Here is an 18200-nt window from a genome sequence, read left to right as displayed (position 1 = left end):
TCAACTGAGTGAAGGTCTTCTGTTCTCTAAAAAGCAAGTCAATAGAAGGAGATCATTCTTCCTTTACACTTTGATGTAAGGAATATATCATACAAACTAGTCTTGATTTCTGTCATTTAGAAGACTAGTCTTGTAATTAATTGGCAATTTAGTATTCTATGTGAAATATCCAGTGTCCATGTACGGTGAACTCCTAGAATTAGCTAGGTATGTTTTTTCTATTTGCCTAGGACAATGACCTAATAAGATGGTTAATCATCATTGAACTCATAAAAACAAACAAACAAAAAGCCAACTAACCATTTAAAGTGAGACTTTAACATCAGAAAAAGGATGGACTTGTTGCAGTTGCTGTAGCATTCAAAGTCCAGGTAAGAACCGTCGAGGTTGTCTAATTAAAACATTTCTTTTATGTAAGAAATTTTAATAAATTTCAGTCAAAATGTTTTTGATAGTTATGATAAATATTACAAATTTTATGCTCTGCATCTTCTCCACACTTGTGTTCTGAGCCCTAAAAGCCTAGTAAATATCCCTTCTAGAAGTAGAAGAGCCTCAAATTTATATACTCAAAAATAAATTGGAGTAAATCATACCTTTATAAAGTGAAAAATAAAGTTTGAAGTCCTATTTCTACTGCTTTCTAAACAAATGAAACATGAAGTCTGAAAGGATGGACTTCTAGTTACTCTCTTAAAATATACTGTAAGATAATTATTTGTATAAACTGTATAGAATTACTATACCAGGCTCCCTATTTCTTTGATTTCACTTTACCTGGATAAGTAGGAGTGGGTGGTGGAGGGGTGGAAAATATGTTTCAAAGTCAATCACCTCACTTTCCTCCATTCAACTCAAGTTTGATTTAGGGTGAGGGGAAAGAGATTTTCTAGATAACTTTTTTATCTCTGTTCAAATAAGAGAAAAAAATATTCTGGGCACAGCTCTTGGAAAGAATTAACAGCTCAATAAATAATGGTCCCCTTCACCCATTCAGGAAGGTGGCTTCCCTGATAAGACAATTGTTTTTATTGTGAAAGTAAGGTGGGGATGCAGAAAGTCTCTCCTCTGAACAATCTAAGAAGTTAGGAAATGCCGTTTTCCCTTTTATCCTCCTCAGTTCCATAGGTACATGCTAGAAACTGGGTCACTTGGCCTGCACTGGTTTTCTATAACCCCTTAAATATGAAAAGCTTAACAGAAATATAAGCAGAGGCTGGTAAGATTCTGCCCTCTACTTCAGCCCACCCACACTGTGAAGAACTGACCTGTTCTGTTTAGGGAAGAGTTGCAATGCTACATACAAATGCCTGTGGCTCTGTCTATAAACATATTGTGTCCTCAAAATTTATTTATGTCATTAATTTGGAACTCAGAAATAATATGTTCAGAGTAAAATATATTAAATGCTTCTAAATAAGGCTTAAAATGCCACAATGAAGTAAAAAGTGTGGTATTTATTCAAGACTAAATTGATATTCAAGTTTTCTAGGTACTTTGTACTTACTTGACACATTTTTTTTTGAGAAGGAGTTTTGCTCTTGTTGCCCAGGCTGGAGTGCAATGGCACGATCTCAGCTCACCACAACCTCAGCCTCCTGGGTTCAAGTGATTCTCCTGCCTGAGCTTCCAGAGTAGCTGAGATTACAGGCCTGCGCCACCACACCCGGCTAATTTTGTATTTTTAGTAGAAACGGAGTTTCTCTGTGTTGGTCAGGCTGGTCTCGAACTCCCGACCTCAGGTGATCTGCCCGCCTCGGCCTCCCAAAGTGCTGGGGTTACAGGCATGAGTCACTGCGCCCAGCCTACTTGATACAATGTAACCTTTCTGAGAGATGAGGAACCAAGTGCCCACATTTCTTATTTTTCTGGATGGGTATTTTATCTGAACATAGAGAGGTGTGGAATAGTTGTCTTGGAAAGTAGGGGAAATAACAGAAAAAAGTAACGATTATTCAGGTATGTTCTCCAGTGTTACAGAAGGATGAGAGAGTTTATTTCAACTAGAGGTAAATAGGGAAACATTAAAGTGGTGTGATTTGAAGCTGCATTACAGCCAAGAGATAGGGAAGGACATTCCAGGAATGGAAGACATATACATGAAGGTAGAGAGCTTTTCTCTTGGGACAGTGGTTCCATACGTCTGCAAGTGCTTATGGTTGTATTGGGAAATGGGACTAAAAACATGGATTGATTTAGGCTGTGAAGAGCCTCAAATAGGAAGTGTAAGTTTTATTTTTGTTGTAAGAGGGATCTTTGAATGATTCCAAGAATGGACATGATATGCATAGGAAAGAAAGCAAGCTGGAAGACAGGACAACTAGAAGTTAATCAATTGAAAGAAACAAGGCTTGATTGGTGAGATAATAGTCTTCAAGCCTTCAAGAATATTTGTTTAGTATAAAGAAAAAGAAAACTAAAGCTGAAGGAAGACTATCTACCTTGCAAGTCATTCAAAAAGATTTGCAATTATAGAATTAATTGGTAAAAAATATTTTCCAACTTTTATGAAGAAACAGAAAGAGATACTCGTGGAAAAAGTGGTGTAAATTTATTAAGGGGCTGCTTATTACCTTGAGACCACCAAATTATTGATTTTTTTCCTCACCTCACCAACAAAACACATACAAAAAGTGGAATAATCGAACTTCTCTTAGAGATACATAGGTATGGGTTTCTCCATTCATGAGTGTATTTATATACACTCGCATATACATAAGTGATAATATCTTCAGATGTTGATTTTTCCATATTCATGCATTATCCACTAAATATGCATGATATATACTTATGGTTTTATACATTTATAATATACAGAATCAATAAACCCTTGTTGAGTAAATTAATGCATAAAATATGCAGTAGATCTTCATTATTCACAGATTCTGTATTAGAAAATTTGTCTAAACACTAAAATTTATTTGTGACACCAAAATTAATACTGCTGGGCTTTTGTGACCATTGGCACGCATGAGCAGAGTGGTGAAAAATTTGAGTTGCTCTGTTTTGGATTGAAGTGGAACAAAGTGAAGCTCTGCCTTCCTGTCTCAGCTCCCATACTATAAACTTCACGGTGTATTTATCGCCACATTGTTTCCATAGTTGTGCTTTGCGATGCTGAGTTTACTGTTTTAAATGGACTTCAAGCATAGCCCTGAAGTGTTGTCCCGTGTTCCCACCTCCAAGAGTGCCTGACAGAAGAGGTACATATGTTATGTACGTTTCCTTCAGGCATGAACTACAGTACTATTGGCCACTAATTCAATGTTAATGAATCAACAGTATATATTAAGTGTCTTTAAACAAAAACATACGTAAAACATTATATATTATGTATTGATCCGTTGATGAAAATATTGTGACCAAAGCTGCACAGTCACCTAACGCTGTATCTCTTCTAGGAATGATGGATTAATATTTGCAAATTCAGTTTTCCCAGCAACTTTATGGAATGTAATTATTGCAAAAAGTGAGAATCAATTGTACATATAACCTATATCACACATATTATATAATCAGTATCCTATTACAAATCGGATGCTTATATAGATAGCTTTGATATTTATATACTTAGATATTTACATATCTAAGGTATCTATATAAGCAGCTACATAGCATATATCTACATAGCATATATCTACGTATATATGCTATATACATAACATATACCTATATCTATGTTATGTATCTGCTTATATACTTTATATGCATAAATATGTGTTATTCAAATATGTATGAACAAGAATACATCTCTAAACCTTATGAATATTCCACTGTTCTATATAAAAGAGTCAACTGATGTAAAAAGTTGACTCATTTTACTGGTCTTTAAAATAGGGGCTTAATAACTCTCAAACTTATGATTTCTCTTTGACTTCAAAACTTCACTTGTAGGAATTTATCTTACAGATATGACCACACATAAATAAAATGACATATAACATATTAAGAACATTTTCTAATATGAAATAATTAGATATAAGCTAAATAGTTATCAATATAGAACTAATTACATATATTATGAACAACAGAATATGCTGCTACCATAAGCAAAATGAGGAGGACTTTTATTAATATGAAGTATATACAGAAGATAAAAAGGTAGCGTGCAGTGGTACTGGTATGCTTACATTTGTATTAAAAGGGAAAATATTATGTATTTAATTAAAAATGCATATTAAGGCCGGGTGCGGTGGTTCACGCCTGTAATCCCAGCACTTTCGGAGGCCGAGGTGGGTGGATCAGGAGGTCAGGAGATCGAGACCATGCTGGCTAACATGGTGAAACCCCGTCTCTACTAAAAATACAAAAAAATTAGCTGGGCGTTGTGGCACGCACCTGCGCCTGTGGTCCCAGCTACTCGGGAGGCTCAGGCAGGAGAATGGCGTGAACCTGGGAGGCAGAGCTTACAGTGAGCCGAGATCATGCTACTGCACTCCAGCCTGGGAGACAGAGCAAGACTCCGTCTCAAAAAAAAAAAAAAAAAAAAAAAAAATGCATACCAGATTTCTGGATAAGGGGACAAAGGTTATAAGAAGAATGTTTGCCTTTTCTTTTTTTTTTTTTTTTGCATTTTCAACTACATGCATGTATTTTCTCTGGAAAAATAAATGGATAAACCCTAAATACAGTAAGATCATGATGATGGTAAGGTCAAGCATGATCAGAGTCTCTCTGAGAGATACTTGGAATACATTTTGCTCTTTTAAACAAATCCAAACTTTATCTGCTTTTTCAGCCTTGTTCCATAGGCATCTCCTCTATGAAACTGACTGAGGCTATCCTAATTACTATTTTTTACATTATTTTTCAACCCATTTTGAGTATCAAGTATGTGCAAGTCATCATTTGGCATTTTATAAACCTATAAGGATAACATAAACAAATCTCCTTTCATAAATCTTGTAATCTGGATATGTAGAAAATATAAAAATTTTAATTTCTATAATTTAAAGTTGTTGTGCATACAATCTAGTGTGTGGTTTTATATTATTTACTTGTTTCAAATTTCTCTCTATGAAAATTGTTTTTCTAAGTAAATTATAATCTCTTTAGGCTAGGAGTTTGTGTCTGTCTTTCCTCCTCTGTGTCCAGCATTGACCCAGTCCTGTGGTCAGGAAATAGCAGGCCTTGAGTGAATATTAGAGAATGATTGATTGATTGGTATTGAGCTTGTGGCTTTTCCTATTTTAAATTGTATATTGTTAAAGTAAAATAAATTATACTTTTTCTTTTTTAACAGGTGATCATTTCAAACCAAGCATCAGCAACAATTAAAAACATTCACGTGGTATCTGTAGTTTAATCATGGACCAACATCAACATTTGAATAAAACAGCAGAGTCAGAATCTTCAGAGAAAAAGAAAACAAGACGCTGCAATGGATTCAAGGTAGAATGGGTTTTATATTTTCAAACTAAAATAAGTTAATGGAAAATTTTTATGTATAGAAATTTTCCTATCCCAATGATGCTATATCTAAATTTATCAAAAACTTATTTTTTAGGAGTACTCCTCAGAGTTCTATAGCCGATTACAAACTGTCATATGAAAGGATTAAAGTAAAAAAAAATTGTGAATGACAAAATCTTAGAACAGCCATGGTTAAAGACGCCATTGACAAGTAAATTTGTTTTCTTCTGTGGCATACAGCAATTTTACATAATAATCATAATTACTACTGACAACATCTACTAAGACATATTAGAATCACAGGAATGGCATATATTTTTGGAACACATAATAATAACACATTCACATAAATATAATATAATCCAAAGAAGGTTAAATGTCATTGTTTATTTGACAGTGCTTCCTGTATGACTTTACTATACCAAATAAGTCAAATATGTCTCTTTTGGACTTCCAGAGATCTATTATTAATAAATATATGAAGTCAAAGTACTAATTTTACAAAATTTGGAAAGTATGTCAAATGTCAGAAGTTTAAAATACTTAATATGATAATATAGGCTCATAGGTCATTGTAAAATAAATCATTCATTTAGTCAAAGTGATAACTCAAAGTTTTTTTTAAAAAGCCAAAAATCTTTATTTTTTGAGAGAGGAGACTTAATTTCCCAAACAATGAGCCCTAAGAGAGACTGCATGAGGCCAATTAAATCTGTCTCTCAAATCTTATAAACAAATCTATTAAATTTTAATCATTTTGATCATAAGCTATAATTTCCATAAACCTTTAAATAACCTTTTAATGTTTTCTTAAATTAAAAAAATGGGTTAATGCTATAAGAACCTTGTTTAGCTACCACAGGGGCCCTGATGCTGGTCTTTCATCAACCTGTAATATTAATGTGTAATTTATGTGGAAACTCTGAACTAAGTTTATCTCTCAAAATTGGCCCTTATAATTTAACAGATGCATGTCTTCTGTGACAGTCCCTGGGATTAGAGGGGTTCAGCAGTTTTAATTTCTGGTGCTGTGTCTCATGAATGCAGTTTATTTTGATTATCATCTTTTCCTGGGTCTGAAGATGAGGGTTTGACTGGTGTTACGGTTTAAGATTTAGCAGGACTTGGTGTGCTTTTTAGACCCAGAAGTAAAAGCCCTTTAATTTAACAGAATAGGCTGGGCACGGTGGCTCATGCTTGTAATTCAAGTACTTTGGGAGGCCAAGGCAGGCAGATCACTTGTGGGCTGGACTTCAAGACCAGCCTGGCCAACATGGTGAAACCCAGACTCTATTAATAAATATACAAAAATTAGCCAGACGTGGTGGTATGCATCTGTAATCCCAGCTGCTCAGAAAGCTGAGACAGGAGAATTGCTTGGATTTGGGAGGCAGAGGTTGCAGTGAGTCGAGATTCTGGCACTGCACTCCAGCCTGGGTGACAGAGCAAGACTCTGTCTCAAAAAAAAAAAAAAAAAAAAAAAAAAAAACAGGAAGAAAGAAAGAAAAGAAAAACCATGAAAACTTAATAGAATTAGGACTTTAAAAGCAATACAGAAAGTAAAATGGACGTAATAACCTTAATTTTTAAAATTTGTAAATCTCAACTTTTCTAAGCAAATAAAAACTTAATAAGAATAACATAGGAATTATTTTGATAAATGTAAAATCTGTTAGACAAATTAACAAAAAGAATAAAAAAGGTCTTCTACATTATGTTTGCTTTTTCCTATGAGGAGTACATTTAGATAACATGCAATCAAAACTAATGTAAACCGTACTTGAATTAGTTAGATATAGAAAGAGTGTGTTCCTGGTGATAAATGAAAATTCTTGGTTTCATAGAACAATTAAAGCCACACATCTTGGATATTAGCATTTAATTAAGCTGATTTTTAACCATGGAACTAAATACATCCTTTTAAATTTCATTACCATATTTTAGCTGTGACAAACTGCTGATATTTCAAAAGTAACACAAGTATCAACCCAGAAAAGATTGGATTTAGGAACCAAACCCAGGCTGTCATGGTGAAAAAAGGGCAGAATCTTAGCTACTGAACTACAGCATGGGGTAACCACCATTGCTCTTTCATCTTGGCTTGGCTAGGAATAAATGGCCCTGTTATGTACATAAAAGTCCCTCAGGTAATCAATGTGTTTTTTTCCTTTTGCTGGTTGTTTTAAAATTTTTCTTTCCTTTTACAGAGGCAGGAATTTAATCAACTCAGTAGACTTTTTCCCCATAATTTGGAACTTTTCTTTGGGTTTGACCATGTCGGGTAGAGTTGGTCAAACCTAATGGGAAAAAGACTGAAACAACAAAAACAAACAAACAAAAATCAGTTAAGTCAAACAAACAAACAATTGTACAATTTATAGGATCACTGAGTGCTCTAATGGTAAGGAGAAATTAAGGCCAGCTAGTTGCTAATCTTAACTTTTAGTAATTAAGGAGAATTTGCAAGACAAAAACTACAATTCAGCTACTGCCTAGGAATGGGGCCCAGGCTCAACACTGCTCTCTACCATCCTAGAAGCAGGGAAACACTCAAACTCACCTTCCCTGTGGGAAGTGGGCTGAAACTTCAGAAAGGAGTTGTTGGTCTCCTTCATCATCATGGAGCAGGAAAACTCTCCTTCTTTGTTCGAAGCAAGTGAAACTCCAGAAAAGGTGTTGCACAACAAAATAAATCTTAGATCTTAACCAAATTTTGAGAGATCAGGCATTCTCTCTGCAGTGGGAGCCCCCTGACCTTGGCAAAATGTGCAATTGGTTTTGTTACAGGAAAGGGGTCCCAATCCAGACTGCAAGAGAGGGTTCTTGGATCTTGCTCAAGAAGGAATTCAGGGCAAGTCCACAGTGAAAAGTGAAAGCAAGTTTATTAAGAAAGTAAAGGAATAAAGGAATGGCTATTCCACAGACAGAGCAGCCCCCAGGGCTGCTGGTTACCCATTTTTATGGTTATTTCTTGATGATATGCTAAACAAGGGGTGGATTATTCATGCCTCCCCTTTGTAGACCGTATAGAGTAATTTGCTGATGTTGTCATGGCATTTATAAACTGTAATGGCGCTGGTGGGGGTGTAGCAGTGAGGATGACCAGAAGTCACTCTGTCGCCATTTGGTTTTGGTGGGTTTTGGCCAGCTCCTTTACTGCAACCTGTTTTATCAGCAAGGTCTTTGTGACCTTTATTCTGTGCTGAACTTCTGTCTCATCCTGTGACTTAGAATGCCTTAATTGTCGGGGACTGCAGCCCAGTAGGTTTCAGCCTCATTTTATCCAGCCTCTATTCAGGATGGAGTTGCTCTGGTTCACATGTCTCTGACAGTGTGAGCAATGAAGATAGCTCAAGCTTGTACCTGGCACCCACAGGAGCCTTGTCAAAGGTTAGGGCCATCTCCACTAAGAGTCCTTCCCTTGGTCACCAATTTACAAATTTGTAGATCAAAAGGTATGAGAGACAGGTCTTAATCACTTTAGAAGTTTATTTTGCAAAGGTTAAGGATGCACGGGGGAGACAGACCTGTGCCTTTCTCAAAAGACGATTTTGACGGCTTCAATATTTAAAGGGGAAAAATAGGTTGAAGGGGAAAGAGAGGTGAGGGTATGGTCACAATTCTGAATCCACAGGTTGCCAGAGAAAAATGAGCAGGTAGGTAAATAGTCAACTATGTATTCATCTTGCACTTAGTAAACTGACACTTTAAACAAGATAAAGTGAACATAGAATACCTACTCCTGGAGATATTTAACCTTTTACCTGTAGCTGTCTGCTTAGGAACAAAAGAAAAAGCCGCTTTTGGTGACTCAGCTTAATTTTGTTTCTTTTGGCATAGTAAATTGGGGTCCCAAGTATTTATTTCCTTTCACAGAATTCACTTGCAATAATGTTAAACAAGGTTCCTTTTAACTTTGTCCAGGGAACATAGAGTTTGTTTGTTTTCTGAGATATCTGGTAAAGTCTATTGTGATGAAATATTTGAATAATATTTCAGCAGAATGGCAATCATAAGGAAAAAGTATTGGCTAATGCAAGTGAATTACCTTCTATTGTCTAAGGGTAATATAATGGGCTTAATTATTTTTACTTTTAAATACTGAGTGTTACAGTGATTTCACTTTCATGTGCATAGCAAAGTGACGACAAACTGGCAGAAGAAATAAGATTTCCAGAATAATCCCTTAAAGCATATTTGGAATAGAAGCTAGGAGTTAGGAAGATAGCAGTGTATGTAAGGCACATTACCTGCAGTCCAATAAAGAAGCCAGGCCGGGTGCGGTGGCTCACGCCTGTAATCCCAGCACTTTGGGAGGTCGAGGCTGGCAGATCACAAGGTTAGGAGTTCGAGACCAGCCTGGCCAATATGATGAAACCCTGTCTCTACTAAAAATACAAAAATTATCCGGTCATGGTGGCACACGCCTGTAGTTCCAGCTACTTAGGAGGCTGAGGCAGAAGAGTCACTTGTACCCGGGAGGCAGAGGTTGAAGTGAGCCGAGATCCTGCCACTCCACTCCAGGCTGGGTGACAGAGCGAGATGCCATATCAAAAAAAAAAAAAAAAAAAAAAAAGCCAATGCTAGGGGAAAATATTTGAATAAGGTTAACATCATCGAAAACATTGCTAAATTGATTAATCATATCTACAAGTGATGTTTAAAGGAATCTTTTCACTAAGTTAAATTATTAACATTGAAAGAATATTAACCTCAACAATCACATTACAACAATTTTGTAAAGACTTGTGTGTCTGCAGTTGAATTTAGTTGCATTTCTGTGCCTACTTTGTATTCATGAGGAACAAAAATGTGATGCGATAAAATTTTTAAATAATCAGTATTTTAATTTTTTATGAAGTTTGGGACATCAGACTATCAACAAAGTACTGTTTCAGTAAAAATAATTACCAAAAATCTTAATAATTTTGAAATCTTGTGAATTAGGAGTATGCGCACATACAGACAGAGATAATTAAAACAATGGTAAAAATAGATCTAATTCAGCAACATGAAAAGAGATGGTGAGAGGAACAATAATAGTGGCTAACATTTGTTGAGAACTTACTATATATGAGATATTGTGCTAGTGTTTTGTTTGTGTTAATAGATTTTCTTCCTACCACAGTTCCATCAACCAGATGCTATTATCTCCCTTTGCAGATGAAAAAAACCTAGGTATAGAAAGGCAAATGAATTTCCCTAGTTGTCACAGCTGGTAAAAGATGGAGCCAAGGTCTGAATTCAGGCAGTCTGATTCCAAATTCCATGCTCTCAACTCTGTTTCACATTGCTAAAGTAACTGTGGACTTTCGTACTATTAGTACCCTTAAGCGGTGCGGCCTATTTAATGATATGCCTTATTCCATATTATTCAGCATCAAACAACCATGGGACTTGGTTTACCTGCATGTGTGCACACTAATACACATGTTGTTACTGACTTGCATATACAGACTCAGTGGATGGAAATGTAAAAAAGCACAAGTAGATTACAAACCCATTTAAATAAAATGACATACTTTATTTTCTACCATTATTTGATTATTTTCCCTCAGTTTTTTGTATTGAACCAACTATGTTACATAGAATCTGCCAGTGTATACTTCTTCATTACACTTGTCTTTTCTGCTCTTCAAATTACCTGTACCCCTATATTGTAATGAAAATCTTTAACAACAAAAAAGTAATGATTATTAAAAAAAAAATAGAGCGAAAAAAAAAGTCTCCCCTTTCTGCCTTCATCTTCACTCCCTTTCTGGAATAATCACTCCGCATATGTAACTGCCACCAAGATCCATATCCCACAGGTTTTATTCTGGGTCTCTTTTCTCCGGCCATAGTGGCCTTTTTGCTATTTCTCAAACATGCCAAGCACACTTCTGACTTGGGGAATTTTGCACTTCCTTGTTCCTCTTCTAAAACGTTCTTCTTCCAGATGTCTTGTGCTTTCATGTCATTCAGATCTCTGTTTAAAGAGTTCTTTACTCCTGAACACCCCATATAAAATAGCATTCCCTATCCATAACTCTTTAACCAGCTTGATTTTTATGGTATTTATCACCAGCTGACACTAAGACCCCAAAACGCACTTGTGTAGAAGTGCGTGTTTGCGCACATGTGTGTTTAATGGCGTAAAACAAAAAAAAAAATTATTATCTTAGAGATCTAAAATCCAGAAATCAGAAATGAGTGTCAGTGAACTAAACTCAGGGTGTTGGCAAGACCATGTTTCTGAAAATTCTAGGGACAATACACTTCTTTGTCTTCTCCAGTTTCTAGAGTCTGTCTGAATTCCTTGGCTCATGGCCCTTTCCCGTGTTCAAAGCTAGTGATGTCCACATCACATGGATACTTCTTTCACATTTAAAGGAGCCTTGTGATTACAATGGATTCACTAGGCCAGGTCAAGTCAATCTCTTTATTTTAAGTCATCTGTTTAGCAACCTTAATTCCATGTGCAATTTTAATATCTCCTTGCCATGTTACCTAACATATTTACAAGTTCTGGAGATTAGGACCTGGATGTCTTTAAGGGTCATTATTCTACCTAAGGTTATATTATATATAACATTACATGTATATATTCTCCGTGTATATGAAGAATATATATATATAGTTTATATATGTTTACTATATATACACACATATATAGTTTGATATATAAATATATATACACACATAGACATATACACACATATATACATACGTTTACTATGTATGTATATACAGATATAGTTTATGTATGTATATACATATATAGTTTATGATGTATATACATATATAGTTTATGTATGTATATTGTGCACATATATGTTTACTGTATATACATGAATATATACATATATTGCATATATACACTATATATAGTATATAAAATAGAGTATGTAAACTATTATATACACACAAACTGTGTGTGCATATATATACATACACTTTATGGTATAGAGAGATAGATGATAAATAAATTACATGTATATTACATATATTTACATATGTAATATGTATTACATATATGTAGTTTATCATCTATCTCTATATCATAAAGTGTGTGTGTGTATATATATATTCACACACACAGTTTGTGTTTAAATAAGTTTATATACTCTATTTTATATACTATATATAATGTATGTATACAATATATGTATATATTCATGTATATATAGTAAACATATATGTGTACACATATACATATGTACATATATACATATATAAGCTATATATGTATATACATACATAGTAAACATATGTCTATATGTGTGTATATGTGTATATGTATTATATTTATATATTTATATATTATATATGTGCATATAAAAATATACAAATATATATACACATATATAATATATAAATGCATACATAGATATAATACATATATACACATATAAAATATATGTATTTATATATCAAACTATATATGTGTGTATATAGTAAACATATAAACTATATATTTATTCATATACATGGAGAAAGTGTGTATATATAGTAAACATATATATAAACTATATGTGTAGTCTTCATACACATGGAGTATATATATAATTATATATAGGTTGTATATATACATATATAGGTTGTAAACTATATATATAGTCTTCATATACATGGAGAATATATATATAATTATATATAGGTTGTATATAATATAACTTTTGGTAGAGTAACAGGTTATATATAATATAACCTTAGGTAGGGTAATGATTATATATGTATATATATCATAATATATATTATGATATATAACATATGTATCCTATATTATATATATAATATATATGTAATTTATTTATCATCTATCTCTCTATACCATAAATTAAGCTCCATGAAAACATAGGTGTTTGATTCACTGTTCTCTCTGGCAAACATCAGTGCTCAGTGTGTATAAGCTGAATGACTGATGCAAGAGGTGGGTCCCTCAGTCTTGGGCAGCTCCACCCCTGTGGCTTTTCAGGGAACAACCCTCCTCCCACCTGCTTTCATCAGCTGGCATTGGGTGTCTGTGGCTTTTCCATGTGCACAGTGCAATCCACAGTGTCAGTGGATCTACCATTCTGGGGTCTGGAGGATCGTGGCCCTCTTCTCCCAGCTCCACTAAGCAGTGCCCCAGTGGGGACAGTTTGTAGGAGCTCTCGCCCCACATTTCCCTTCTGACTGCCATAGTGAAATTTCTCCATGAGGGCTTCACCCTTGAAGCACACCTCTGCCTGACATCCAAGCATTTCCATACATCCTCTGAAATCTAGGTGGAGGTTCCCAAACTTCACTTCTTGACTTCTGTGCACCTGTAAGCTCAACACCATGTGGAAGCTGCCAAGGCATGGGGCTTTTACCCTCTGAAGCCACAGTCCAAGCTGTATCTTGGCCCCTTTTAGCCATGGCTGGAGTGGCTGGAATGCAGGGCACCAAGTCATGAGACTGCACACAGCAGGGGGGCCCTGGACCAGGCTCAGGAAACCATTTTTCCCTTCTAGACCTCCAGACCTGTGATGGGCGTGGCTGCTCCCAAGGTCTCTGATGTGCCCTGGAGACATTTTCCCCATTGTCTTGGCAATTAACATTTGTCTCCTCATTACTTATTCAAATTTCTGCTGCCTGCTTGAATATCCCCCCAGAAAATGGGTTTTTCTTTCCTACTGCATTACCAGGCTGCAAATCTTTCACACTTTTATGCTGTGCTTCCTCTTGAACACTTTGCTGCTTAGAAATTTCTTCCACCAGATACCCTAAATCATCTCTCTCAAGGTCAAAGTTCCACAGATCTCTAGGGCAGGAGCAAAATTCTGCCAGTCTCTTTGCTACAGAATAACAAGAATCACATTTGCTCTAGTTTCCGAAAAGTTTCTCACCTTTATCTGGTACCACTTCAGCCTGGACTTTATTGTCTGTATCAGTATCAGTGTTTTGATAAAAGCCATTCAAAAATTCTCTAGGAAGTTCAAACTTTCCCACATTTTCCTGTCTTCTTCTGAGTCCTCCAAACTGTTCCAACTTCTGCCCATTACCCAGTTCCAAAGCTGCTTCCCCATTATCAGGTATCCTGTAGCAATGCCCCACTACCTCAGTACCAATTTACTGTATTATTCCATTCTCATGCTGCTAGGAAGAAATACTGAAGACTGGGTAATTTATAAAGAAAAAGAAGTTTAATGGACTCACAATTTCAAATGGCAAGGGAGGCCTCACAATCATGGTGAAAGGCAGAGGAGCAAAGGTACGTCTTACATGGCAGCAGGCAAAAGGGTGTGTACAGGAGAACTGCGCTTTATAAAATAATCAGATCTTGTGAGACTTATTCACTATCACAAGAACAGCATAGGAAAAACCCATCCCCATGATAAAGTTAGCTCCCACTGGGTCCCTCCCATGATACATGGGGGTTATGGGAGCTACAAGTTAAGATGAGATTTCAGTGGGGACACAGCCAAAACATATCACTATTATAAATGATAGCTTCTTTTCAAATTAAGTTTATGTGATAGATTGCATGAATTGATTTTCATACATTGAACCAGCCATGCATACCTGGAATAAATCCCATTTGATCATAGTATTTAATTATTTTATGTTTCACATGTTATTGAATTTTTTTTACTAATATTTGTTGAGGATTTTTACATCTATGTTCATGAGTGATATCAGTCTACATTTTTTTGTTATTGTAATATCTTGGATTTTAGTATCAGGGTAATGCTGGCCTCATGGAATAAGATAGAAAGTATTTCCGATGCTTTTATCCTGTGAAGAAGGTTGTATACAATTAGTATAACATGTTTCTTAAATGTGTGGTATAATTCACCAGTGAAACTATCTGGGCCTCATTCTTTCTGTTTTTTGTTTTGTTTTGTTTTTTTTGAGATGGAGTCTTGCTCCGTTACCCAGGCTGGAGTGCAGTGGTGCTATCTCAGCTCACTGCAACCTCTGCCTCCCTGGTTCATTCCATTCTCCTGCCTCAGCCTCCTGAGTAGCTGGGACTACAGGCACCCGCCACCACGCCTTGCTAATTTTTTGTATTTTTACTAGAGATGGGGTTTCACTGTGTTAGCCAGGATGGTCTCGATCTCCTGACCTCGGGATCCGCCTGCTTTGGCCTCCCAAAGTGCTGGGATTACAGGCATGAGCCACCGCGCTTGGCCCATTCTGTCTGTTTTTGAAGGTTATTACTTGACAATCTAATTTCTTAAACAGATAAAGGCCTAATTCAGATCATCAATTTTTTCTTGTAAGAGTTTGAGTAGATTGTTCATTTTGGGAAATTGGTCGATTTAATTTAGGTTATTATAATTGCAGGTATAGTTTTTTCATAGTATTTCATTATTATCCTTTTAATGTCTGTGGGATTTGTAGTGGTATCCTCTCTGTTATTTCTGATATTGGTAGTTAGTATTCACTCTCTTTTTTTTTCTGTTAGTTAACCTGGTTAGAAGCCTGTAAATTTTATGGATCTTTCTAAAGAACAAGTCTTTGGTCATGTATATTTTCTCTATTGAGTTCCTATTTTTAATGTCATTGACTTATGTTTTAATTTTTATTATTAACTTTCTTCTTTTTGCTTTGAATTTCATTTGCTGTTTTTTTCCGAGTTTCCTAAGGTAGGAACTTAAATACTGATTTTAAATCTTTCCTCTTTTCTCACATATATATTCAGTGCAATAAACTTTCCTCTAAGCATTGCTTTTGCTACCTCCCACAAATTTTGATGAATTGTATTTTTATTTTTATTTAGTCAAAATATTTAAAAATTCATCTTGAGATTTCCTTTGACCTAAGTGTTACTTAAAAATGTGTTATTTAGTCTCTACATATTTGGAGATTTTTCCAGTTATTTCTGTTATTGATTCTACTTTAATTCTATTGTTGTCTGAGAACAAATGCTATCACTTCTTTTTGAAAATAAATTGGATAAGATATATTTTATGTCTTAGAATGTGGTCTCTCTTGGTGAATGTTCCATGTGAGCTTAAGAATGTCTATTCTACTGTTGTTGGATATAATACATGAAGTTATAAAGTAATATATAGATGTTAATTATATCCAGTTGATTAATGGTGTTATTAAGGTCAACTATTTTCTATCTGTTTCTGCCTGCTGGATTTGTTCCCTTCCCACAGAGGAGTATTGATGTCTCCAACTATGATAGTGTATTCATCTATTTCTCCTTGCAGTTCTAGCAGTTTTTACTTCATAGAATTTGATGCTCTGTTGTTGGGTGCATATATGTTAAGGAGTATTATATCTTTTTTGAGAACTGATGTCCTTATTATTCTGTAATGCCTCCTCTCACCTATTTTTAACCTCTGATAACTTTCCTTGCTTTGAAGTTTGCTGTGTCTGAAATTAATTTAGCTATTCCTGACTTCTTTTGATTATTGTTAGCATAGAATATTTTTCTCCATCCATTTACTTTTAATCTATATGTGTTTTTATATTTAAAGTGGGTGTCATGTATACATGTATATAGCTGGCTTTGTTACTTGATTTACTGTCACCTTGTATCTTTTATTTGGTGCATTTAGATCATTGATGTTAAAGTTCATTATTAATATACAGTCGTGGAACATTAAATGACAGGGATGCATTCTGAGAAGTGCATTGTCAGACGAATTTTTTAATTTTGCAAACATCATAGACTGTACTTACACAAGCCTAGATAGATTAGCCTGCTATACACCTAGGCTATATGTTATAGCCTATTGCTTTGAGGCTACAAACCTTTACAGCCTGTTATTGTACTAAATACTGCAGGAATTGTAACACAATAAGTAAATTTGTATCTAAACATAGAGAAACTACAGTAAAATATGGTGCTATAATCTAATGGGACAACTATCATATATGCAGTCCACTGATAACTAAAATGTCATTATGTGGTACATGACTTTAGTTGAATTAATATCTACCATACTTCTTACTGTATTTCTATCTGTTCTTTGTTTCTATGTTTGTATTCCACTCTTTTTGTGCTTTTTGTGGTTTCAAATGAGCATTTTATATAATACCATTAATATTTTTTCTCCTTTCTTAGCATATTTGTTATATTTCTTCTTTGACTTATATAGTAGTTGCCCTGGTGCTTGTAAGATATATTTACAACTATTTCAAGTTTACTTTCAAATTACACCATACTGCTTCATGGGTAGTGTAACTTGCAAAACAAATTATTTTTATTCTTCTCTCCCATTTATTGCATCATTGTGTCATTCTTTTTATTTTAGTGTAAGCATACATAATCAAATATATTGTAGAGATTATTATTTTGAATAACTGTTATTTCTTAGATCAATTAATTAAAAAAAACTTTTTAATTTACCTTCACTTATTTTCTGCAGTGTCTCCCTGTTTTTATGAAGTTTTGAGCTTCTGATCTATATTATTTCCTCTTTCTCTAAAAAACTGCTCTTAACATCTTGCAAGGCAAGTCTGACAAGAAATTCCTTTAATTTTTGTTTATCTGAGAAATCCTTATTTTTCTTTCATGTTAGAAGATAATTGCACAGGTTTCATAATTTTGGGTTGTTGTTTTCTATCAATGCTTTACATATTTTTATTCCACTCTTTTTGTGCTGGTATGGTTTCTGAGAAGTCAAATGCAATTCTTATCTTTGTTCCTATATAAGTAAAGATAGGTATTTTATTTTCCCTATGATTTCTTTTGGGACTTTTTTCCCCTTGTCTTTGATTTTGTGTAGTTTGAAAATGATATTCCTAGGTGGATTCTTTAAAGCATTTATTCTGCTTGTTTTTCTATGAACTTCCAAGATCTGTGGTATGTTGTCTGACATAAA

The 18200-nt window shown here is 34.7% G+C and overlaps 1 protein-coding gene across 3 annotated transcripts in view; it reads left to right on the top strand.

The window, feature by feature from the left end:
* The first annotated feature begins 284 nt into the window (after nucleotides 1–284).
* Nucleotides 285–18200, top strand: part of SLCO1B3 (solute carrier organic anion transporter family member 1B3) — a 196804-nt gene continuing 178888 nt past the window's right edge. The window contains exons 1-3 of one of the 3 annotated variants that reach the window (XM_003265581.4): nucleotides 312–371; nucleotides 3103–3216; nucleotides 5243–5391. In XM_003265581.4, coding sequence (XP_003265629.1) covers nucleotides 5308–5391 — 84 coding nt within the window. In that variant the 5' untranslated portion in view covers nucleotides 312–371; nucleotides 3103–3216; nucleotides 5243–5307. Of the gene's footprint in view, nucleotides 372–3102; nucleotides 3217–5242; nucleotides 5392–9020; nucleotides 9069–18200 lie in introns of those variants that run through there. The other 2 variants (XM_030804741.1, XM_030804742.1) reach the window with 2 other exon arrangements.

Source organism: Nomascus leucogenys, chromosome 23 (assembly GCF_006542625.1).
Source record: "Nomascus leucogenys isolate Asia chromosome 23, Asia_NLE_v1, whole genome shotgun sequence".
Taxonomy (NCBI): Eukaryota; Metazoa; Chordata; class Mammalia; order Primates; family Hylobatidae; genus Nomascus; species Nomascus leucogenys.
This window is presented reverse-complemented; position numbering and strand designations above follow the sequence as displayed.